We start from the raw sequence: 18,395 nt of genomic DNA, 5'->3' as shown, positions 1-18,395 counted from the left end.
TTTCCTTCCTTCCTTCCTTCCTTCCTTCCTTCCTTCCTTCCTTCCTTCCTTCCTTCCTTCCTTCTTCCTTCCTTCCTTCTTCTTTCTTTCTTTCTTTCTTTCTTTCTTTCTTTCTTCTTTCTTTCTTTCTTTCTTTCTTTCTTTCTTTCTTTCTCCTTCCTCCCTCCCTCCCTCCCTTCCTTCCTTCCTTCCTTCCTTCCTCATTATTTTTATTATTTTTTGAGATGGAGTGTTGCTGTGGGCTCACTGCAACCTCTGCCTCCCGGGTCAAGCAATTGTCCTGTTTCAGCCTCCCCAGTAGCTGGGATTACGGGCACATGCTACCATGCCCAGCTAATTTTTGTTTTTTTGGTTTTTTTTAAAGTAGAGATGGGGTTTCACCATGCTGACCAGGATGGTCTTGATCTCCTGATCTCGTGATTCACCTGCCTCAGCCTCCCAAAGTACTGGAATTACAGGCGTGAGTCACTGCGGCCCCGGCCATGACCCTTGATTCTAAGTACAACACTTAAACTTTATTTTTAAATTATTTCCTGACTTCTCCTAAAATGCTTACAGAATCCCCAGGGCTTTGCAGAAATAAAATGTTTGGAAGCACCAGCTGCACCAGGTGGCATCCTGCTGTGAGCTGTTGGGTGTTGTCTCCAAGATACTCACCTTGAAAACTAGGTTAGTCCAATGGGTACATATCCTTGAGGAAATTAAGGTTGGTTAACGTGAGGCGATGTTGTTGTAATGGCTAATTTAGCCTTGTTAAGATTACTCTTTGGACAGTTGCCTCAACTTTGCCTGCTTTTAGAAGCTCGGAAGCTTGCATTGGTGTTGACACCCTAGGTTGATGACATTCCTTGGATAAGTTCATGAAGGTGTGAGACATTTGGTAGATTTTTGTACTTACTGCTACTTTAAACAAAGTCAAGATGTCTAAAGATATTTGTTGTTTTCATCAATATAGATGCCAGTGAAGTCACCTGTGTAAAATCCGTGTACTGTGCCCCTGCCTCTGCCCTGCTTGAGGAAGGCAAGCCAGCTGTGTTCATGCGTAGGCTACTTGCGTAACAGGTGACACCTGTGCCATGCTCATGCTGTTTCATGAGGACTTCAGGGAGGCATGAGCCGGTGGCTGGTCACCCGGAGCACCTGGGCATGACTTGAGCATATAAAATAGTTTCCTTAGAGACTGGTGGGGTGGGGAGTGGTTTTCCAGTGCAGACACCCCATAGTACCTATCAGCTGATCAGCCTTATTCGTTCATTTGCTTCATTTGTTCATTTAACAAGCCTCATCGAGCTCTTACTGTGTGGCTGGAAATGGTGCATATGGAAGGGAAAGCCCAGGTTCAAGAAGCATGGACATTGCCCACTGGGGACTGATGCTGGGAGATCTGGGGACAGATGAAAGCAGGGGATGGGGGTCTCTTGAGGGGGCTTCTCTCACTGCCTGGCAGGGTTTGGCCATCCACCAGTAGCTGTCATAATCCTTTGTGCAAGATGGGGATCACCCATTCTAAAGGGGTCCAATGAGCCCTGAGAAGAGTCTCTCAGACTGGGGTGGTTGAGCTGAAGGTGGGAAGGGCAAGAGGTGGAGATGCATGGCCGGCGGCATGGGCAGAGTCAGGCTCAGCGGAGAGACTGAAGGGAGCAGGCTGGCGGAGAGGCAGCCTGCTCCGAAGGGTGATCCCTCGACCGATGGGCAGCACTGCCCAGGCATGGTTCTAGAGCTAGGGGGCCTGATGTGGGGCCTGGGTGCACAGCTGAACGTGCAGCGCCGTCACTGGCAGGCTGGGTCAGCAGTCCCCCAAGGTGTGAAGCCGTCGTGCTGGCCCCTCAGCCTGCTAAGCAGCGGTGTCTGGCGGCTCACCCTGGCCGTAGCCATGCAGATGCTCTGGCGGTGTGAGCCAGACGCCTTTCCCACCCAGCGGCTGGTCTCCCTCCTTTTCATCTTCTCTTTGGAAGGTCAATTTTACACCAGTTGTTAGAAGTTTGGTAGGAAAGCCCCAACGTTTCAGAGGAACTCCAGTGAGGTAGCTGACTTTCCATGTCAAGGGAGCCGCTCCTGCACCACTCTGTCCTTCCGTGGATTTGCGACTCTGTTACTAAGAACACAGGGCCTCTGCTCCCCGAAGGCCTAGTTTTGTGAAATCCTCAGCTATTCCCAGGTAAAAGACATCCTGTTTTAGAATCTGTTTAAAAAAAAGAAGAAGACAGGTCTCACTGTGTCTCGCAGACTGGAGTGCAGTGGCATAATTGTACCTTACTTCAGCCTTGAACTCCTGGGCTCAAACAATCCTCCTGCCTCTGTCTCCTGAGTAGATGGGACTATAGGCACATGCCATCACATCTGGCTAATTAAAAATAATAACAATTATTATTATAGAGATGGGGTCTTGCTGTGTTGCCCAGGCTGGTCTTCAACTCCTGGGCTCAAGCAATCCTCCTGCCTCAGCGTCTAGAGTAGCTGGGATCACAGGTATGCACCACCATGCTAATCTTTGAAAAAAGGGTCTGACTGTTGCACAGGCCGAATGAATCTTTAGCTGATCCCTAAGACCTTTTGGTGGCCATCCTTGTGGCCCCAAGGTTGGAGTCCGTGCTCCATGCGGGAGGCCGATGGTTGCCTGGGGCTTTTCTGTGTGGCTCATCAGTGATTCTTACGCAACCTGCTCTTTGCAAACAAGGTGCTGAGAAATACCACTGACTGGGGCGCAGCTGAGCTGCCTGGGAAAGGAATGGCCTGCAGCGTTGCTGCCTACACTCCTGGCCTCGGGTCGTCTCGGCCACGGGAGTGTGTTCCATGTGTTTTCCAGTTCTGCTTTAAGTCAGGACTAGACGGTTTAGGTGGCATGGAGCAGAGTGAGGCTGAGGGGTGCGGGAGCCAAGCAGGGCTCCACCGTTGCCTTCTTTCCTGTTAAACAGAGAGACTCTGGCGACTTCCTGACCCTAGGCCAGGCCGGAGGGCAGCAAACTGACCTGGGGGCCAGATCCAGTGCAGAGCTGGGATTTATAAGAATGACCAGCAAGCTAAGAATGGGTGTTGTGTTTTTAAAGGATTGTTTAAAAAAAAAAGAAGAAGAAACAAGAAAGGAGAATGTGCAAGAGACCGTCTGTGGCCCGAAATCCCTGAAATGTTCATCATCCAGCTTTACAGAGAAAGCTTCAGTGTCTGGTCTTGATGATGGACTCAGAATGGAATAATCAAGGGTTGAAGCATTTTTAAAGAAAACCTTTTTCCTATTTAGTAATAACCCTAGAACACAGCGTCTCCCTTTGGTGCTGTTGACATTCTGGGCTGGGGCCTTCTCTGCTGGAGGCTGTTCTGTGCACTGTGGTGAGTTGAGCGGCATCCCTGGTCTCTGCCTGTAAGACGTCAGTACTGTCCCCTCCTCCCCCTGTTGTCGCAATCAGAGATGTCTCGAGTCATTGCCAAGTGTCCCTGGAGGGTGCAGAGTTGCCCCCGGTTGAGAATCGCTACCTTCAAATAATTCATATATTACTTTATTACAGACATTTATTGCCTAACTGTCAGCTCTTACTGAAATGACTCTTAGGAACAGAGACTGCTTCACTTCAGGCACAAGTCTCTGAGGACACTGCAATGGGACAAAGGGCCAATTGAGCAGAAGTGCAGGGTCTGATGTTTATAATTAAGTCATTAGGATTTCTTAGAAAACTAATTGCTTTTGTTCCTGCTCAAAACCCGGCTGATGTGTTTAGTCTTTGCAGACGTGTCTGGGTGTTATTTCTTCTCACAAAAATGACTCCTCTTACCTGGTGGAAGAAAGCAGTTAAAATCATTGACCCTATTCTGGTACAAGATTGACAGACTGAAAACAGGGAAAATCGTGACATTTTCTGTTAGGAATGATTCCAAAAAGGTGGGGGCGGAACAAGAATAGCAGAATGTTGGTCCTTGTTAAACCTGACGGTTTCTTATACTATTCTGTTTACTTTGTGTATGTTAGAAATAGTTCTGGCGGGGCGTAGTGGCCCACGCCTGTAATCCCAGCACTTTGGGAGGAAGAGGCAGGTGGATCACGAGGTCAGGAGATCGAGACCATCCTGGCCAACATGGTGAAACCCCGTCTCTACTAAAAATACAAAAATTAGCCGGGTGTGGTGGCGCATGCCCGTAGTCCCAGCTACTCTGGAGGCTGAGGCGGGAGAATCGCTTGAACCCGGGAGGCAGAGGTTGCAGTGAGCCAAGATCGCACCACCGCACTCCAGCCTGGGCAACAGAGCGAGACTGTCTCAAAAAAAAAAAAAAAGTTCCATGACAGAGTTTTTTGAAAAAATATTGCGGTAAGGTGACAGTTTGGAAACTCTTGTTTTAATTGAGGTGTTTCTATGGTAGAGGACATTCGGCAAACTTGAAAGAATTCTCATAAGGGCTGTCGTGTGGAAATGTAGCGACGTTCGGGGGACGTAAGAAGCAAACACATAGGTAGTACCGCTTGAGCCTTTGGTTCTGAAGGAATTAGTAGGCATTCTGGTTTCCGCTGCGGTGTGAAAGAAGATGTAGGGAAGAGCTGGAACGGAAGAGCCAGGCGCACGGCTTCCTTAAGTGCTGTAGGGAACCTCCTGTACAGAGAGCCCTCTGCCTCCTGGGGCCCCCGCGCTGGGGACCCACCTTCTCCATCGAGGCTAAGTGAGAGAGGGGCCAAGTGAAGATGGCACCTCGAGGTTTCTGGTCTCTGGGGAGAAAGAGAGGAGCTAATTAAGACCACCTTTGGTTCGGTGGAAATTAGTGAGAAATACTTTTATTGAAACCAGTTGTTGGAAAAATTCTCAGTAAGATATTGGCCCATGGACCCGGTGCGGTGGCTTATGCCTGAAATCCCAGCACTTTGGGAGGCCGAGGCAGGCGGATCTCGGGGTCAGGAAATCGAGACCATCCTGGCAAACACAGAAAAATCCCATCTCTACTAAAAATACAAAAAAATTAGCCGGGCACGGTGGCGGGCGCCTGTAGTCCTAGCTACTCAGGAGTCTGAGGCAGGAGAATGGCATGAACCTGGGAGGCGGAGCTTGCAGTGAGCCAGGATCACACCACTGCACTCTAGACTGGGAGACAGAGCGAGACTCTGTCTCAAAAAATAAAAAAATAAAAAATAAAAAAAAGATACTGGCCCATAGACCTACCTTCATATAACCTTGAACACCATTTAGGTATGTTTTCAGGGGCTCTTTCTGGCACTTCAATTGAACTGAACCCGGTGTCTGGAGACCTAACTCCAGAAGTTCTGAACTTGGGGTGTTCCACATCCCCGATCTTATCTTACCTGTGGAGAGACTGACCTCATTTCCTCAAACGTTTCCAAGGCAGCATTTCCAGTTGGCTTATTTCTGCTTTATTGTATGTGTTTGTCCAGGTGGAGAATTTGTCACCAAGCTGGGTTTGTCACTGAAGGCAGGGTGGTGGAAACGCGAGGGTTGGGGTGATAGGGTTCCACAGACCCTAGCAAAGCTGTGTGTGGGTTGGGAGTCTCCGAACCCGTAGGTACCATAGTCAGAGTTTGGCACATGCGTGCATTTTTTTCTGAAGAGAAGGTCTGTAATTTCATTTTATTACCAAGAGGTTTTATAACCTAAAGGCCAATATCACAGGGTTCCAGGTGCCTTTGGGTAGATTTCGAACTCCCTGCTGGACAGAGAACCATGCTATCCTCATTCCATCCAGCTTCCTACTACTTTTAATTTTTCTTTTTTTTTTTTTGAGACAGGGTCTCTGTCACCCAGGCTGGAGTGCAGTGGTGCGATCTTGGCTTACTGCAATCTCCACCTCCTGGGTTCAAGTGATTCTCCTGCCTCAGCCTCTGGAGTAGCTGGTATTACAGGCGCCCACCACCATGCCTGGCTAATTTTTGTATTTTTAGTAGAGACGGGGTTTCGCCATGTTGCCCAAGCAGGTCTCGAGCTCCTGACCTCAGGTGATCCACCTGCCTCAGCCCCCCAAAGTGCTGGGATTACAGACATGAGCCACCGTGCCCAGCCTGCTTTTTGTTTTTAATTTCCACCTCTCCAGGCAGGGTCTAAAGTTTCCCTTTTTGGCTGGGCACAGTGGCTCACGCTTGTAAATCCCAGTGCTTTGGAAGGCTGAGGCAGGGGAGATCGCTTGAGCTCAGGAGTTGGATACCAGCCTGGGCAATATAGTGGGGACCTTAGAAAAATTAGCTGGGTGTAGTGGTGCACACCTGTAGTCCCAGCTACTCGGGAGGATGAGGTGGGAGATCAATACTTGAGCTCAATACTTGAGCTCAGGAGTTTGAGGCTGCACACTCCACACTCCAGCCTGGGCAACAGAGCGAGACCTTGTCTCTAACAAATTAGACTTTTTTAAACAAAAGTTTAACCTTTTGATTCTCTTTTTCCTACCTTCCCCACTTTTCCCTTCACCTCCTTACTTCCCTCTCATGATATCTGCAGCCAAAGGGCCTCGCCAGCCGCCTCCAGCCTGCTGGAATAGTTACGTGCTGTGGTACACGGGGTGGACGATATTGTTACTGGCCAAAGAGTGAATATTTCTAGCGGTTTTCTCTGTCTGCTCTTTGATCCTGCTTTCCTTGATTGCCCCACCTTTGTCCTTCCCCAGGATTCACTTCCACATGAGAAAATGTTTTTCGAGAACATAGGTTTGGTTGTTTGCAAGGACGAACCCAGAGTGAGTGGCAGAGAGGCGTGTGATCTCGGGGCAGGTCCTTGGGGCACACAGCTTGCTCGGGGGTCAGGCGGCGCTCCACAGGGCCATCTGCTGGCCGCCCCTGACTCTGGCCGGGTTGTTTTCCTGTTTTGCAGATCATCCAGTCACTCGATGGGGATTACCAGCGGAACACCTGTTTGTGTCACCTTCCCACCTCTCTGTAGCAAGAAAATTCACTTCAGCACCTCTTCAGTAATAATGATGAAACTGGTATTAACTGAATGGCAATTATGGATTTTTAACTCTAATTCACAGTAAACCAGCAAGCCATATGTTTAAAATCCAACCAAAAATCGTTGTGTGTTGCTGCATGTCTCATACCATTGTGAGAAGTTGTGAGACACCCACCTGTGCAAAGAGGAATGTAAGTGTTACTTGCCCGAGGAACACAACTGAAGCAGAAAGAGAAGACGTCTTATTTATCATTACAGATAGATGAAAGCATTATTTATATAGATAGAATATATAGATAAATATATATATTTTTGGTGGTAATGAAAATGGCTCCGCAGAATGCCGACCCGGAATCTATGCAAGTTCAAGAGTTATCCGTGCCCCTGCCGGACCCACAGAAAGCCGGAGGCGCAGAGGCCGAGAACTGCGAGACCATCAGCGAGGGGTCCATAGACCGAATCCCCGTGCGCCTGTGGGTGATGCACGGGGCGGTGATGTTTGGCAGGGAGTTCTGTTACGCCATGGAAACCGCTCTGGTCACACCAATACTGTTGCAGATTGGTAAGTCTCCTCCCCGTCTGCGTGCAGTGTACGCTGAGCGGAGTGCTAGCAGACTGGGCGTGGCTCTGATCCTCCGGAGGTGGAGGATGGCATGTCCTGGAGAACCCCGGGCACAGAAGTCTTTGTCTCCTCTCCCTTCAGCCTGCCCTGATGCTGGTTTTCTTCTCCTGTTTTTAGCCAGGTTTGGGGAGGAACGATCTTTGTATGTTGACGTTGAATTACAGTTTTGGCAAAGTAGCTGAGTGTCTGGGGCAGATTGGCACTGATACATACTGACTCTCAGCCGGGGCCCATCTCTCCCGCTGTCCCTGCCAGGGCACAGTGAACGATGAGCAAAGGGTAGGGTCGCCAGCACTGACAGTCACTGGCTGTGTCATGGAGGTGAATTTGGGAGACCCTCTGTGCCACACTCTGATTCTTCATGTGTAAAGTGATTGCAATCGCACACCAACCCGAAGAGGGTCCCAGGTGCGCTTAGAACAGTGCCTGGCTGTGGGAGACACTGAAAGATGCTGTCATCTTATCATTGTTGCTGTTGACTTGAATCCAAGGTTATTGTGGACAGGAGATGGCTCAGTGACAGGCATTTCCAAAAGCACGAAAATTCACAGTCACATGCAGGTGGGCATGAAAACACAGAAATTCACAGACACGCAGGTGGGCATGAAAACACGGAAATTCACAGACACGCAAGTGGGCATGAAAACACGGAAATTCACAGACACGCAAGTGGGCATGAAAACACGGAAATTCACAGACACGCAGGTGGGCATGAAAACACGGAAATTCACAGACACGCAGGTGGGCATGAAAACACGGAAATTCACAGACACGCAGGTGGGCATGAAAACACGGAAATTCACAGACACGCAGGTGGGCATGAAAACACGGAAGTTCACAGATGAGCGCAGGTGGGCATGAAAACACGGAAATTCACAGACACGCAGGTGGGCATGAAAACACGGAAATTCACAGACACGCAGGTGGGCATGAAAACACGGAAGTTCACAGATGAGCGCAGGTGGGCATGAAAGCACGGAAATTCACAGACACGCACAGGTGGGCGTGAAAACACGGAAATTCACAGAGACACGCAGATGGGTGTTAGAACACGGAAATTCACAGACACGCAGGTGGGCGTGAGAACACGGAAATTCACAGACAACGTGCAGGTGGGCGTGAGAGCACGGAAATTCACAGACACGCAGGTGGGTGTGAGAACACGGAAATTCACAGACACGCAGGTGGGTGTGAGAACACGGAAATTCACAGACAACGTGCAGGTGGGCGTGAGAACACGGAAATTCACACAGACACGCACAGGTGGGTGTGAGAACACGGAAATTCACAAACGCGCAGGTGGGCATGACCAGGCTCACATGTGCAAGATGTGTTTCTTCCAGATTACTGGGCAAGACAGCGGGGACCCTGTAGGGAGTCCCCACGGGGAGTGTCTTGGGCCCGAAAAGTTTTGTCAGAATGTTTAGTTTTCCTTATGATCTAAGGAAGTTTTGAAATCTGTCATTTTCCAAACCCTTAGCCATATAAGATGTCTGGGTAAGAGGCAGACAATTTAGAAGCATCAGTTTTATTCTAGAATTCCCCATGTTGCACAGTATTTTTAAGCCTACTTATTTTGGTGGTTTTAGGGATGTTTGTTGGTACAAACATAATAAAGTGTTTCTTGTTCTGTGAGCGCTCACTCAGCCTCGCTGCAGTCCGGATCCCTCGGTTATGTGCACGGATCTGACTCCAGCATGAAATTGTAGCATTTCCTTCCACTGTGTGCGGGGCAGCCCTGCTGACATCGGCACCGACTTCCTGTCACCCTGCCGTGGAGCTGATGCTCATTATTACCGAAATCACAGGAGATACTGTGTCCATCCCTCGATCTTGTCACTTAATACATTAATGAAAAAGCACTCATCTTACTTTTCCAGTGCTTCCATTATTGCATTTCAGCGTGCTTTTCCGTTTGCAGTCCTGTGTCTTTTTTGATCTTTAAAAACCTTGTTTTGAGAAGGCTTCATGAGAAGGCCAGAGGACCTGGGGCTCAGACACGGTTAAAGGACTCTTTTCTGGAGGGCTGGGGAGTCGGACGTAGGGGACCGGGTTCAGGTCGTGCTTTCGTTCTCTCCTGTGTGTGTCACTCTGCATTTATTCTGCTTGTGCTCCCTGGGTGCTCATCATATCCTAGGGCGTGGAGGGTGAACAGGACCCACATCTGTGGGCCGGGGGGCTTCGCTCTGTGGCAGGGGGTCACTTCGAGAAAGAAAGTGACCCGACCAGCGAGGGAGAGAAACGGGCTGGGCCAGTGTGTGCAGGCCTGTATGGAGAGCAGGGCAAGGGCTCTTGGGCATCACATCAGAGGCCGAGGGAGGGGAGACCTGGATGTGTTCATGGAACTGAAGGACCACTTCTGCGACTAGACCTTAGCCAGGGAGAAGTTGGGTAGCAACTAATTTTACTAAACATTTATTTTGTCCCTTCAGTGTGTAAGGACTTGGCACTGAGGCAATTATGAAAGCATTGTCATAACAAAGCTCAGGCGGTTGGAATTACGAATTGGGCACCATCCTTCAGTTTCTGGACAACAAGTTCGGGTCATGGTGACAAATACAAAATTTAGAACCTCTGGTTCCTGAGAATGAGTTGATATGATAAAGAGTCGTTAGGAACTGCTTTTCCCTAATTTTCTCTGTGGCGGATGATGTGTATTGTGGCTTTAAAAACCTGAATGCTTCCGCAACACCTTGGAATTTTCATACTTTATAGATGGTGGGTCTCAATTTCTGTACAGCTTAGCACATTGCGTTGTTTGGTTTTGATTATTTATTACATGAGACTTGTATAGATTTTAGAAAATTTCGGAGGACAAATACAGACGCTCCTCACCTTGCAGCGGGGCTGCGTCCCTGTAAACCCATTGTTGAAAATACCTTAAGTTGAAAATGTGTTTAACACACCTGCCCCACCGCACGTCATAGCGCAGCCTCACCTTTCTTAACCATGCCCAGAACACTAACATCAGGCTGGGCACGCTGGCTCATGCCTGTAATCCCAACACTTTGGGAGGCCGAGGTGGGAGGATCACTTGAGCCCAGGAGTTCAAGACCAGCTAGGGCAACATACTGAAACTCTGTGTCTACAAAAAAACAAAAAATTAGCTGGGTGGGGTGGTGTACACCTGTAATCACAGCTATTCGGGAGACTGAGGTGGGAGGATTGCTTGCACCTGGGAGATGGAGGCTGCAGTGAGCCATGATCATGCCACTGCACTCCAGCCCGAATGACAGAGTGAGACCCTGTCTCAAAAACAAAACAAAAAAGAACCACTCACACCAGCCTATAGTTGGGCAAAATCATGTAACACAGAACCTATTTTATAATAAAGTATTGAAGATCTCATGTAATTTATTGAATACTGTACTCAAAGTGAAAACCAGTGTGTATGAGGACTCAAAATACGGTTTCCAATGAATGTGTATGGCTTTCACATTAGCATGAAGTTGAACAATCGTAGGTCCAACCGTCATAAGCCCAGGACCTGTCTGCGTATGTACTTCACTACACTATATATGTAGCGCATATTAAAGGTAGCTTTCCGAAGTTGCAGGGGTGTCTGTTCCATATAAACCTCCAGAAATGGTGACTGAAATGGGAAGAGTTGTAATAAGTGGTTAGGCTGTGGCAAACTGACCCTAACCAGATTGACCCTAAGCACTACATAGTTCACGTAAAACTGTAAGCCCTGGTCTGTGTTCAGCAGGAGAGTAGGAACTGTGAATAGAAGGTATTTTTACGGGTGATAGGAACAGGGCTTTAATGAGTTTGTTCTTAGATGTGCTCAGATTGAGTCCAGACAACAGAAGGCCCAATTTATTTCTCAGGATTTGACTGAAATTACACTTACAAGGACAACGTAGTGACCCAAGTTTTCCCTGATCGGAGTTGGAGTTTCTTTAAAGAATTGTCTGCCGTCTGTACCCAGAGATTTGGAAATACTGTTCCCCCACTCTGGGCAGTTTGACAGTTGGCATGAGATGTCCACAGTGGTGTGGCTGTCGCCATTAGGACCTAGAATATTTTCATCACCCCAAGGCTCCCAATGCCCCCCACATCAGCCACTGCACTGCCCCCAGCTACCACCAACCTGCCTCTGTTGTCATGGTGCTGCCCGTTCTGGAATCGATGTAAATGGAATCACAGCCTAAGGTCTGGCTCTTGTCACTTAGCATAATACTTTTCTGATAGATTCATCCATGTTACTGCATGAATCAGTACTTTGCCCCTTTTCAGTGCTGACTAGTGCTCCACTGAATGGACGTGCCGTCATTTGTTTTCATCCATCAGGTGGTAGAGATTTGGGTTGTTTCCATTTTGGAGGCTGTGATAATAAAGCTGCTGTGAACATTGACCTGCAAGGCCCTGTGTGGATGTGTTTCATTTCTCATGAGTGAGTCACTGGGAGTGGCTTGCTGGGTCCAGTGCTTTCCAGGGCGTTGGTACCTCTTGCATTCCCACTGCAGTATAGGAGAGTTCCCATTTCTCCACATCCTCGCCAACACTTAGTGTTGTCAGTCTTTTTAAACTTCATTCATTGAAGTGGGTGTGAACCATATCTCATTGCAGCTTTAATTTGCATGGTTTTTTTTTGTTGTTGTTGTTGTTTTTTTTGTAAGATGGGGTCTCACTCCGTCACCCAGGCTGGAGTGCCATGGCACTATCACAACTTACTGCAGCCATGACCTTCTGAGCTCAGCTGATTCTCCCACCTCAGCCTCCCAGGTAGCTGGGACTACAGGTGTGTACACCCATCCAATTTTTGTATTTTTTGTAGAGATGGGGTTTCACCATGTTGCCCAGGCTGGTTTCAAACTTCTGGGCTCAAGCCATCTGCCCACCTCAGCCTCACCAAGTGCTGTAATTACAGGTGTGAGCTACTGTGCCTAACCTGTATGTGTGTGTGTGTATATATATGTGTGTGTGTGTGTGTGTGTGTGTGTATATATATATATATATATATTTTTTTTTTTTTCTTACACTTCATTGAGACAAGGTTTTGCTGTGTCACCCAGGCCAGTCTTGAACTCTTGGACTTACGTGATCCTCCCACCGTGGTATCCCAAAGTGCTAGGGTTACAGGCATGAGCCACTTTGTTTTGTTTTGTTTTGTTTTAACAGGTACTCTGTTTCCCAGGCTGAAACACATTGGTGTGATCACAGCTCTCTGCAGCCTCAACCTTCCTGGGCTCAAGTGATCCTTCCGCCTCAGCCTCCTGAGTAGCTTGGACTATAGGCACGCACACCATACCTGGCTAATACTTTAAATTTTTTACGGAGATGGAGTCTCACTATGTTGCTCTGGCTAGTCTAGAACTCCCGTGCTCAAGTGATTCTCCTGCCTCAGTCCCAAAGTGCTGGGGCTATAGGTGTGAACCACTGTGCTAGGCTCCTCGTCATTTTTCTAATGATATCTTTCAGAAAGCAAAAGTTTTAAATTTTGATGAAATTTGGTGTATCAAATTTTTTTTTTGTTCTTTTTCAATTAAGAGCTCTTTGCCTGATCTGAAGTCTTTTTAAGAGTGAGGAGTGGGGGATCTCACTACATTGCCTGGGCTGGAGTGTAGTACTGTGATCATGGCTCACTGCAGCTTCAACTCCTGGGCCTGAAGTCTTAATTATTTTCTCTTACGTTTCCTTCTAGATTCCTTAATAGTTCTCTCACCTAGGTCTGTGATCCATTTTGAGTTAATTTTTGTATGCCATAAGAGTTGAGGGGTTCCCCCTCCATCTGGCACGTGGAAATTGAGTTGTTCCAGCACCATGTGTAAAAAGCCTGTCCTTTCCCATTGAAATCCATGGCGCCCCTGTTGGCATTAACTGACCACCTATATTGTGAATCTGTTTCTAGGCACTGTTCTGTTCCTTTGATCTATGTGTCTGTTCTTAATACAATTGATTAATTTCTGTAGTTTTATGGTGCATCTTGAAATTAGGAAATATACTTACCTTTTGAAACTTGTTTTTGGCCAGGCATGGTGACTCACACCTGTAATCCCAGCACTTTGGGAGGCCAAGGCAGGAAGATTGGTTGAACTCAGGCGTTCGAGACCAGCCTAGGCAACACAGCAAGACCTCATTTCTAAAAAAGAAAAAGAAAACTTGTTTTGGCTGTTGTAGGTCTTTCACATTTTCATATAAATTTTAGAATTATCAATTTCTACAAAAAGCCTGCTGGATTTTTACTGGGATTGCGTTGAATCTGTAGAGAATTGACATCTTAATTTTGAGTCCTTCAATTCATGAACATAATAGATCTTCTCGATACATTTAAGTCTTTAATTTCTCCTAGGAATGTTTCATAATTTTCAGTATGTAGGTCTGTCACATACTTGAAGTATTTCATTGTATCATGTTATTGTGAATAGTACTGCCTTAATTTCCACTTCTGGTTCTTCATCGTTCTGTAGAGTAGTATAACTGATTTTTATATATTGACCTTATACCTTGCAGTCTTGCGAGACTCACTTAGTAGTTCCAGTAACTTTTAATTATAAGACCTGTATTGATGTTACTTCTTTCCTGATATTGGTAATTTGATCAGTCTGGTTAAAGGTTTATCAATTTTGCTGGTCTTTTCAAAGACTCTGCTTTCAGCTTCATTCGTTTTTTTCTTCTGTTGTTCATTTCTATTTTGTTAATTTATGCTCTTATATTCATTTTGTTTTCTTCTGCTTACTTGGTTTTTTAATTGGCCATTTTTCTAGTTTATTATTTTTCTATTATTAGATGGGGTCTCACTGTGTTGCCCAGGCTGGCTGGACTGAAACTCCTGGGCTCAGGAGATCCTCCTGCCTCAGCCTCCTGAGTAGCTGGGATTGCAGGTGTGTACCACCACAACTGACTACTTTTTCTAGTTTAAGGTCGAGCCTAGAGCATTGGTTTTTTTAGACTTTTCTTTCCTAATAAAATCATTTATTAGAAATGGCTTCATTTCTAATAAATAAAATTGCTGGTACACAGAGGGGTCAGGGAGGAGTATAAAGAGACTGTAAGAGACCCCTGAGATACCCTCTGTGTGACCCTGATGACCTTCATTCACTGGTTTTCATGGCCTTGTGCAATCCCCTCCCCTTGAGTAATTCCTGTTAACCAATAGAATATGGCAGCACTGAGGGGATGTGGTCTGATGCGAACGTGTGACTCCACCTTGCTGGGAGATCCTCTCTGTTGCTGCCTTGGCCTGCACATTTTGATGAATCAAGCTACTTTCTTGGAAAGACCCATATGGCAAATAACTGAGCAGGAGGCCTCAGCCAATACCCCCAGGGCCGAGGCTGTCGGTCCAGGAGCCTGAGAGAGGCCCCAAGCCAGAGCTACCCCACAGAGCTGTGCCTGGATTCCCGGCCATAGGAGCTGTGTGGCCGTAACTGTCGCTCTGTGCTGCTGGATGCTGTGCAGTTCGTTACGCGGCAGCAGGAAACCAGAACACGTGCTCGGAATATTCTGGTGGTCAGACTCTTGGACTGCACTGCTTCCCCCTGTATAACTTAGGGTGCGTTGGTATCTTTCCCATTGTCTGAATCCTCATCTTGGTAGAAGGGGTAGCATGATGAAGCATGTTTGCAGATGAAGCATGTTTGTATTGATAAATATCTCAGCAAAAACCTTAGATGATAACTCGTTTTGAAATATCAAGCAATAGCAAGTCTGCCCTTTCTCTCTTCCCCAGAGAAAACTTTCCCTTTGGAAATCAGCAAACTGGAAGCTGTGAGAAGCAAGTTAGCTCCGTCTCTGCCATCAGCAGAATCAGTAGAGGAGTTGTTGGAGATCTAGGAGCAGCCAGCTGATGCCTGTGTGTGTGCGGTGGCCCTTGATGGCAGTTTCCTAAAGTGATTCACCCTGCACCATCCTTCCTCCAGGCAGTGTGCTGTCTTCTGCAGAAGTCAGTGGTGACACTGCCTGTGATGCTGTGGCAGACAGTGCTGCTGCCCCTGGGAGGCCCCTCCCTTCCCCCTGCCCTTGATTCCTGGGCTGAAGGCTGGTCTTTAGGTCCCGTTGCTTCCTCTTCCTTCCTCCCATGTGGCCTCCCTGGAGTCCTTGCACCACACACAGTGGGGTTGGGACACGCTGAGGGTCTGTGAGTCCCATCTAGCTCTAAAGGTCCAGCTTTCTCTGAGTGACAGGTTGGGAGCTGTCTGCCATCAGGTGACTTTGGTGTGCTTGTGACGCTGAGACCAACTTTTTGGGGTCTCCTGGGAGCCCCTGATGCTCTGGGATTCTGCAGGCTGCCCCCTGGGTCAGCCCCGGGGGAGGCAAGCAGTAAGGGGGGCTCTGGGAACGCTGGACAGGAGAGCGGAAGGCCCATTGTTCGTTTAGTGATGAATTAACACTTTCCTTTATGATGATGATTCAAGTCCTGTTTCTGGTTTCTCTTTCATTTCCATTATTTGCTCAAGTGACAGAAATTTCCTGTCCCTCCCCAAAACGGTGGTGGTGGAGGTAGCAGCAGCCAACAACCCAATGTTGGCTCCTCTCGGAGAATCCAAAAATTGATCATTTTCCATGTGTGCAGCCTTACTTATCTCTGCAGATACCAGCATCTCCTTTCTTCTGGAAGCGTGTGCAGAGTTAACACATATGATGTGCTTAGAACAGAGCCTGTAATTTTAGCTGTTATTACTGTCATTATTTATTTTTTTTCTCCACTTGGGTTCCTAGTCACCGGCCTTGGTAACTTTCGTTGAGGGCCTCCCTCGCACTGAGTGTCGAAAAGTCACTCAGTGGTTCAGTTTGCACCCCATTCATTGCACCCCAGTACAGCCCAGCCTCCACCTCCCCCCCCAACCCCCACATGTCTTCTTGCTGAATGCACAGGGATGTCCTCATTTCCAGACTCGAGGTTTTCTGGGCCCTGGTGCTGGCCCTGTCTCCATCGCACACGACTGAGTGGGCCTGGCTTCCAGCTCTGCCTTCCCTCACTCTTTTCCTGTGTGTGTCCTGTCCTGAGCCCCATCGGTGTCACACTGGACAACTCCAGGGTCTGTCACACTCAGTACGTTTGAGAGAGCAATGCTTTCGAAAATGGTGCTGTGTTGGATTTGATGAAACACAGCCCATCTATCTCCAGGCCAGACTTGTCTCTGCAGCTGTTTACTGCTCACGTCCGCCTGTCCTGGCCCCGCTGCATGCTCCCACTCAACACACTCCACAGTGTGCGCATCTCTTCAGTGTTCACATGTGCTCCAGGACCCCCTGCAGCCCTGTCTTTCCACTCCTTGTTCCTGCAGGATGCCCTCTCCCTCCTAGACGGTGCATCCCCTAAGGACCAGGTCCGACTCACCTTTGTTCCAAACCATGCCCAGCATGGAACAGAGGCTTGCGGGAATGAAGGAATGACTTGCTGATGAAGGGGAAATTGACATGCCTGAGGTGCCTCACATGACCACCGGGCAGAAGCTGATGCATTATATTCCAGAGGAGGCTAGAGGCCATTCTGCCTCCGGCCCAGGCATGGCTGGTCTCCATCTAGAGCTGCTCACTTGGAGGAGGCACAGGGGAACCTCCTGCAGGCAGGGTAGGGAGGAGGCCTTTCAAACCCAGGTGTTACCAGTCAGCACTGTGGCCAAGGCAGAACCTCCTGTGACCTCAGGACGGGCGGAGCGCACCTTGAAGAATCAGGGGCAGTCTCCCAAGTAGCTGAGTTGATTGGGAGGGCAATTGGGTATACAGCTGACCCTTAAGCAAGTCGGGTTAGGGGTGCTGACTCCCCGTGCAGTCAAAAATCCATGTGTAGCTTTTGACTTCCCCTAAAACCTGACTACCGATAGCTTCCTGACTGGAAGCCTTGCCAATCATGTAAGCAGGCAGTCAACACATCCCTTCGATGTTCTATGTGGTATATGTTTACAGCCAAGTAACGTGAAGAAAACAGAGCTAAGGAAAGTATAATAGAAGAGAAATGTATTTCCTATTCGTTATGTGGAAGTGGACCGTCATAAAGGCCTTCATCCTCATCTTCATGTTGAGTAGGCTGAGGAGGAACAGAGGTGGGTCTTGCTGTCTCGGGTGGCAGAGGCGGGAGAAAATCTGTGTAAGTGACCGGTACAGTTCAAACCCACATTGTTAAAGGGTCAGCTGTATTTAAATTTATTTTTGAGACAGGTCTCTGTCGCCCAGGCTGGAGCACAGTGGTGCGATTACGGCTCACTGCAGCCTTGACCTCCCAGGCTCAAGCCATCCTACTGTCTCGGCCTCCCAAAGTGCTGAGATGGTAGGTGTGAGCCACTGTACCCGGCCTGTATTTAAATCTCGCAAAGTTTCTGGAAAATATCATTTCAATGTTAGCATGGTTGATGGCAAGTGGTTTTGTTTTTCTGACAGTGGAAGGAATGGGTTTTTCTGTTCTTAAAAACCCTTTCTAGTTTGTGGGAATAAAGGCACCATTGACAAAGATGCCATTGCGCTTCCGTGCTTGCCACAGTGGGGGACTGTGCACCTGGCGGAGCTGCCCTCGGTCACGTCCCCACACCACTGTGTAGGCTCGCTCACACCTCGCCCTCACTCCCACATTGGAGGACCTGCTGAGCCACATGCGGTGTCTTGGGACACAGAAGGCAGACGTGGGGTCCCCCGACCTTCCGGCAGCCTGGTGGGGAGAACAGTCGTGGAAACAGGTTGCTGCAAGGTGGTGCTCAGAGGGGGACTGACAGTGTGTGGAGGGACCCCAGAGCAGGAGTAACACTCCCAACTCTAGCAGGTTTTTCTGTGGCTCCCAGCAAAGCCTTGGAGGTGGAGCCTCTGTCACCACCCGATAGACGGGTCCTGGCCCTGCTGGCTCCCTACTGCACATGGGCTGGATTAGCTTTGAAAATCCTGTCGCCTCCTGTGAGATTCTACAGCCTCCTGCCACATTTCCTGGCCTGGGATCCACATTCAGGTCCACATTCAGCTTCCTTTGG

At 48.3% G+C, this 18,395-nt stretch overlaps 1 protein-coding gene across 2 annotated transcripts in view; it reads left to right on the top strand.

Moving 5' to 3' along the window:
* The window catches only part of SLC45A4 (solute carrier family 45 member 4), a 94,320-nt gene that overhangs the window by 45,532 nt on the left and 30,393 nt on the right, over positions 1–18,395 (top strand). For both annotated transcript variants that reach the window (XM_073018420.1, XM_008001647.3), the window contains exon 2: positions 6,792–7,431. In XM_073018420.1, the coding sequence (XP_072874521.1) occupies positions 7,191–7,431 (241 nt within the window). In that variant the 5' untranslated portion in view covers positions 6,792–7,190. The remainder of the gene's footprint in view (positions 1–6,791; positions 7,432–18,395) is intronic.

This window comes from Chlorocebus sabaeus, chromosome 8 (assembly GCF_047675955.1).
Source record: "Chlorocebus sabaeus isolate Y175 chromosome 8, mChlSab1.0.hap1, whole genome shotgun sequence".
In the NCBI taxonomy this organism is placed as follows: domain Eukaryota; kingdom Metazoa; phylum Chordata; class Mammalia; order Primates; family Cercopithecidae; genus Chlorocebus; species Chlorocebus sabaeus.
This window is presented reverse-complemented; position numbering and strand designations above follow the sequence as displayed.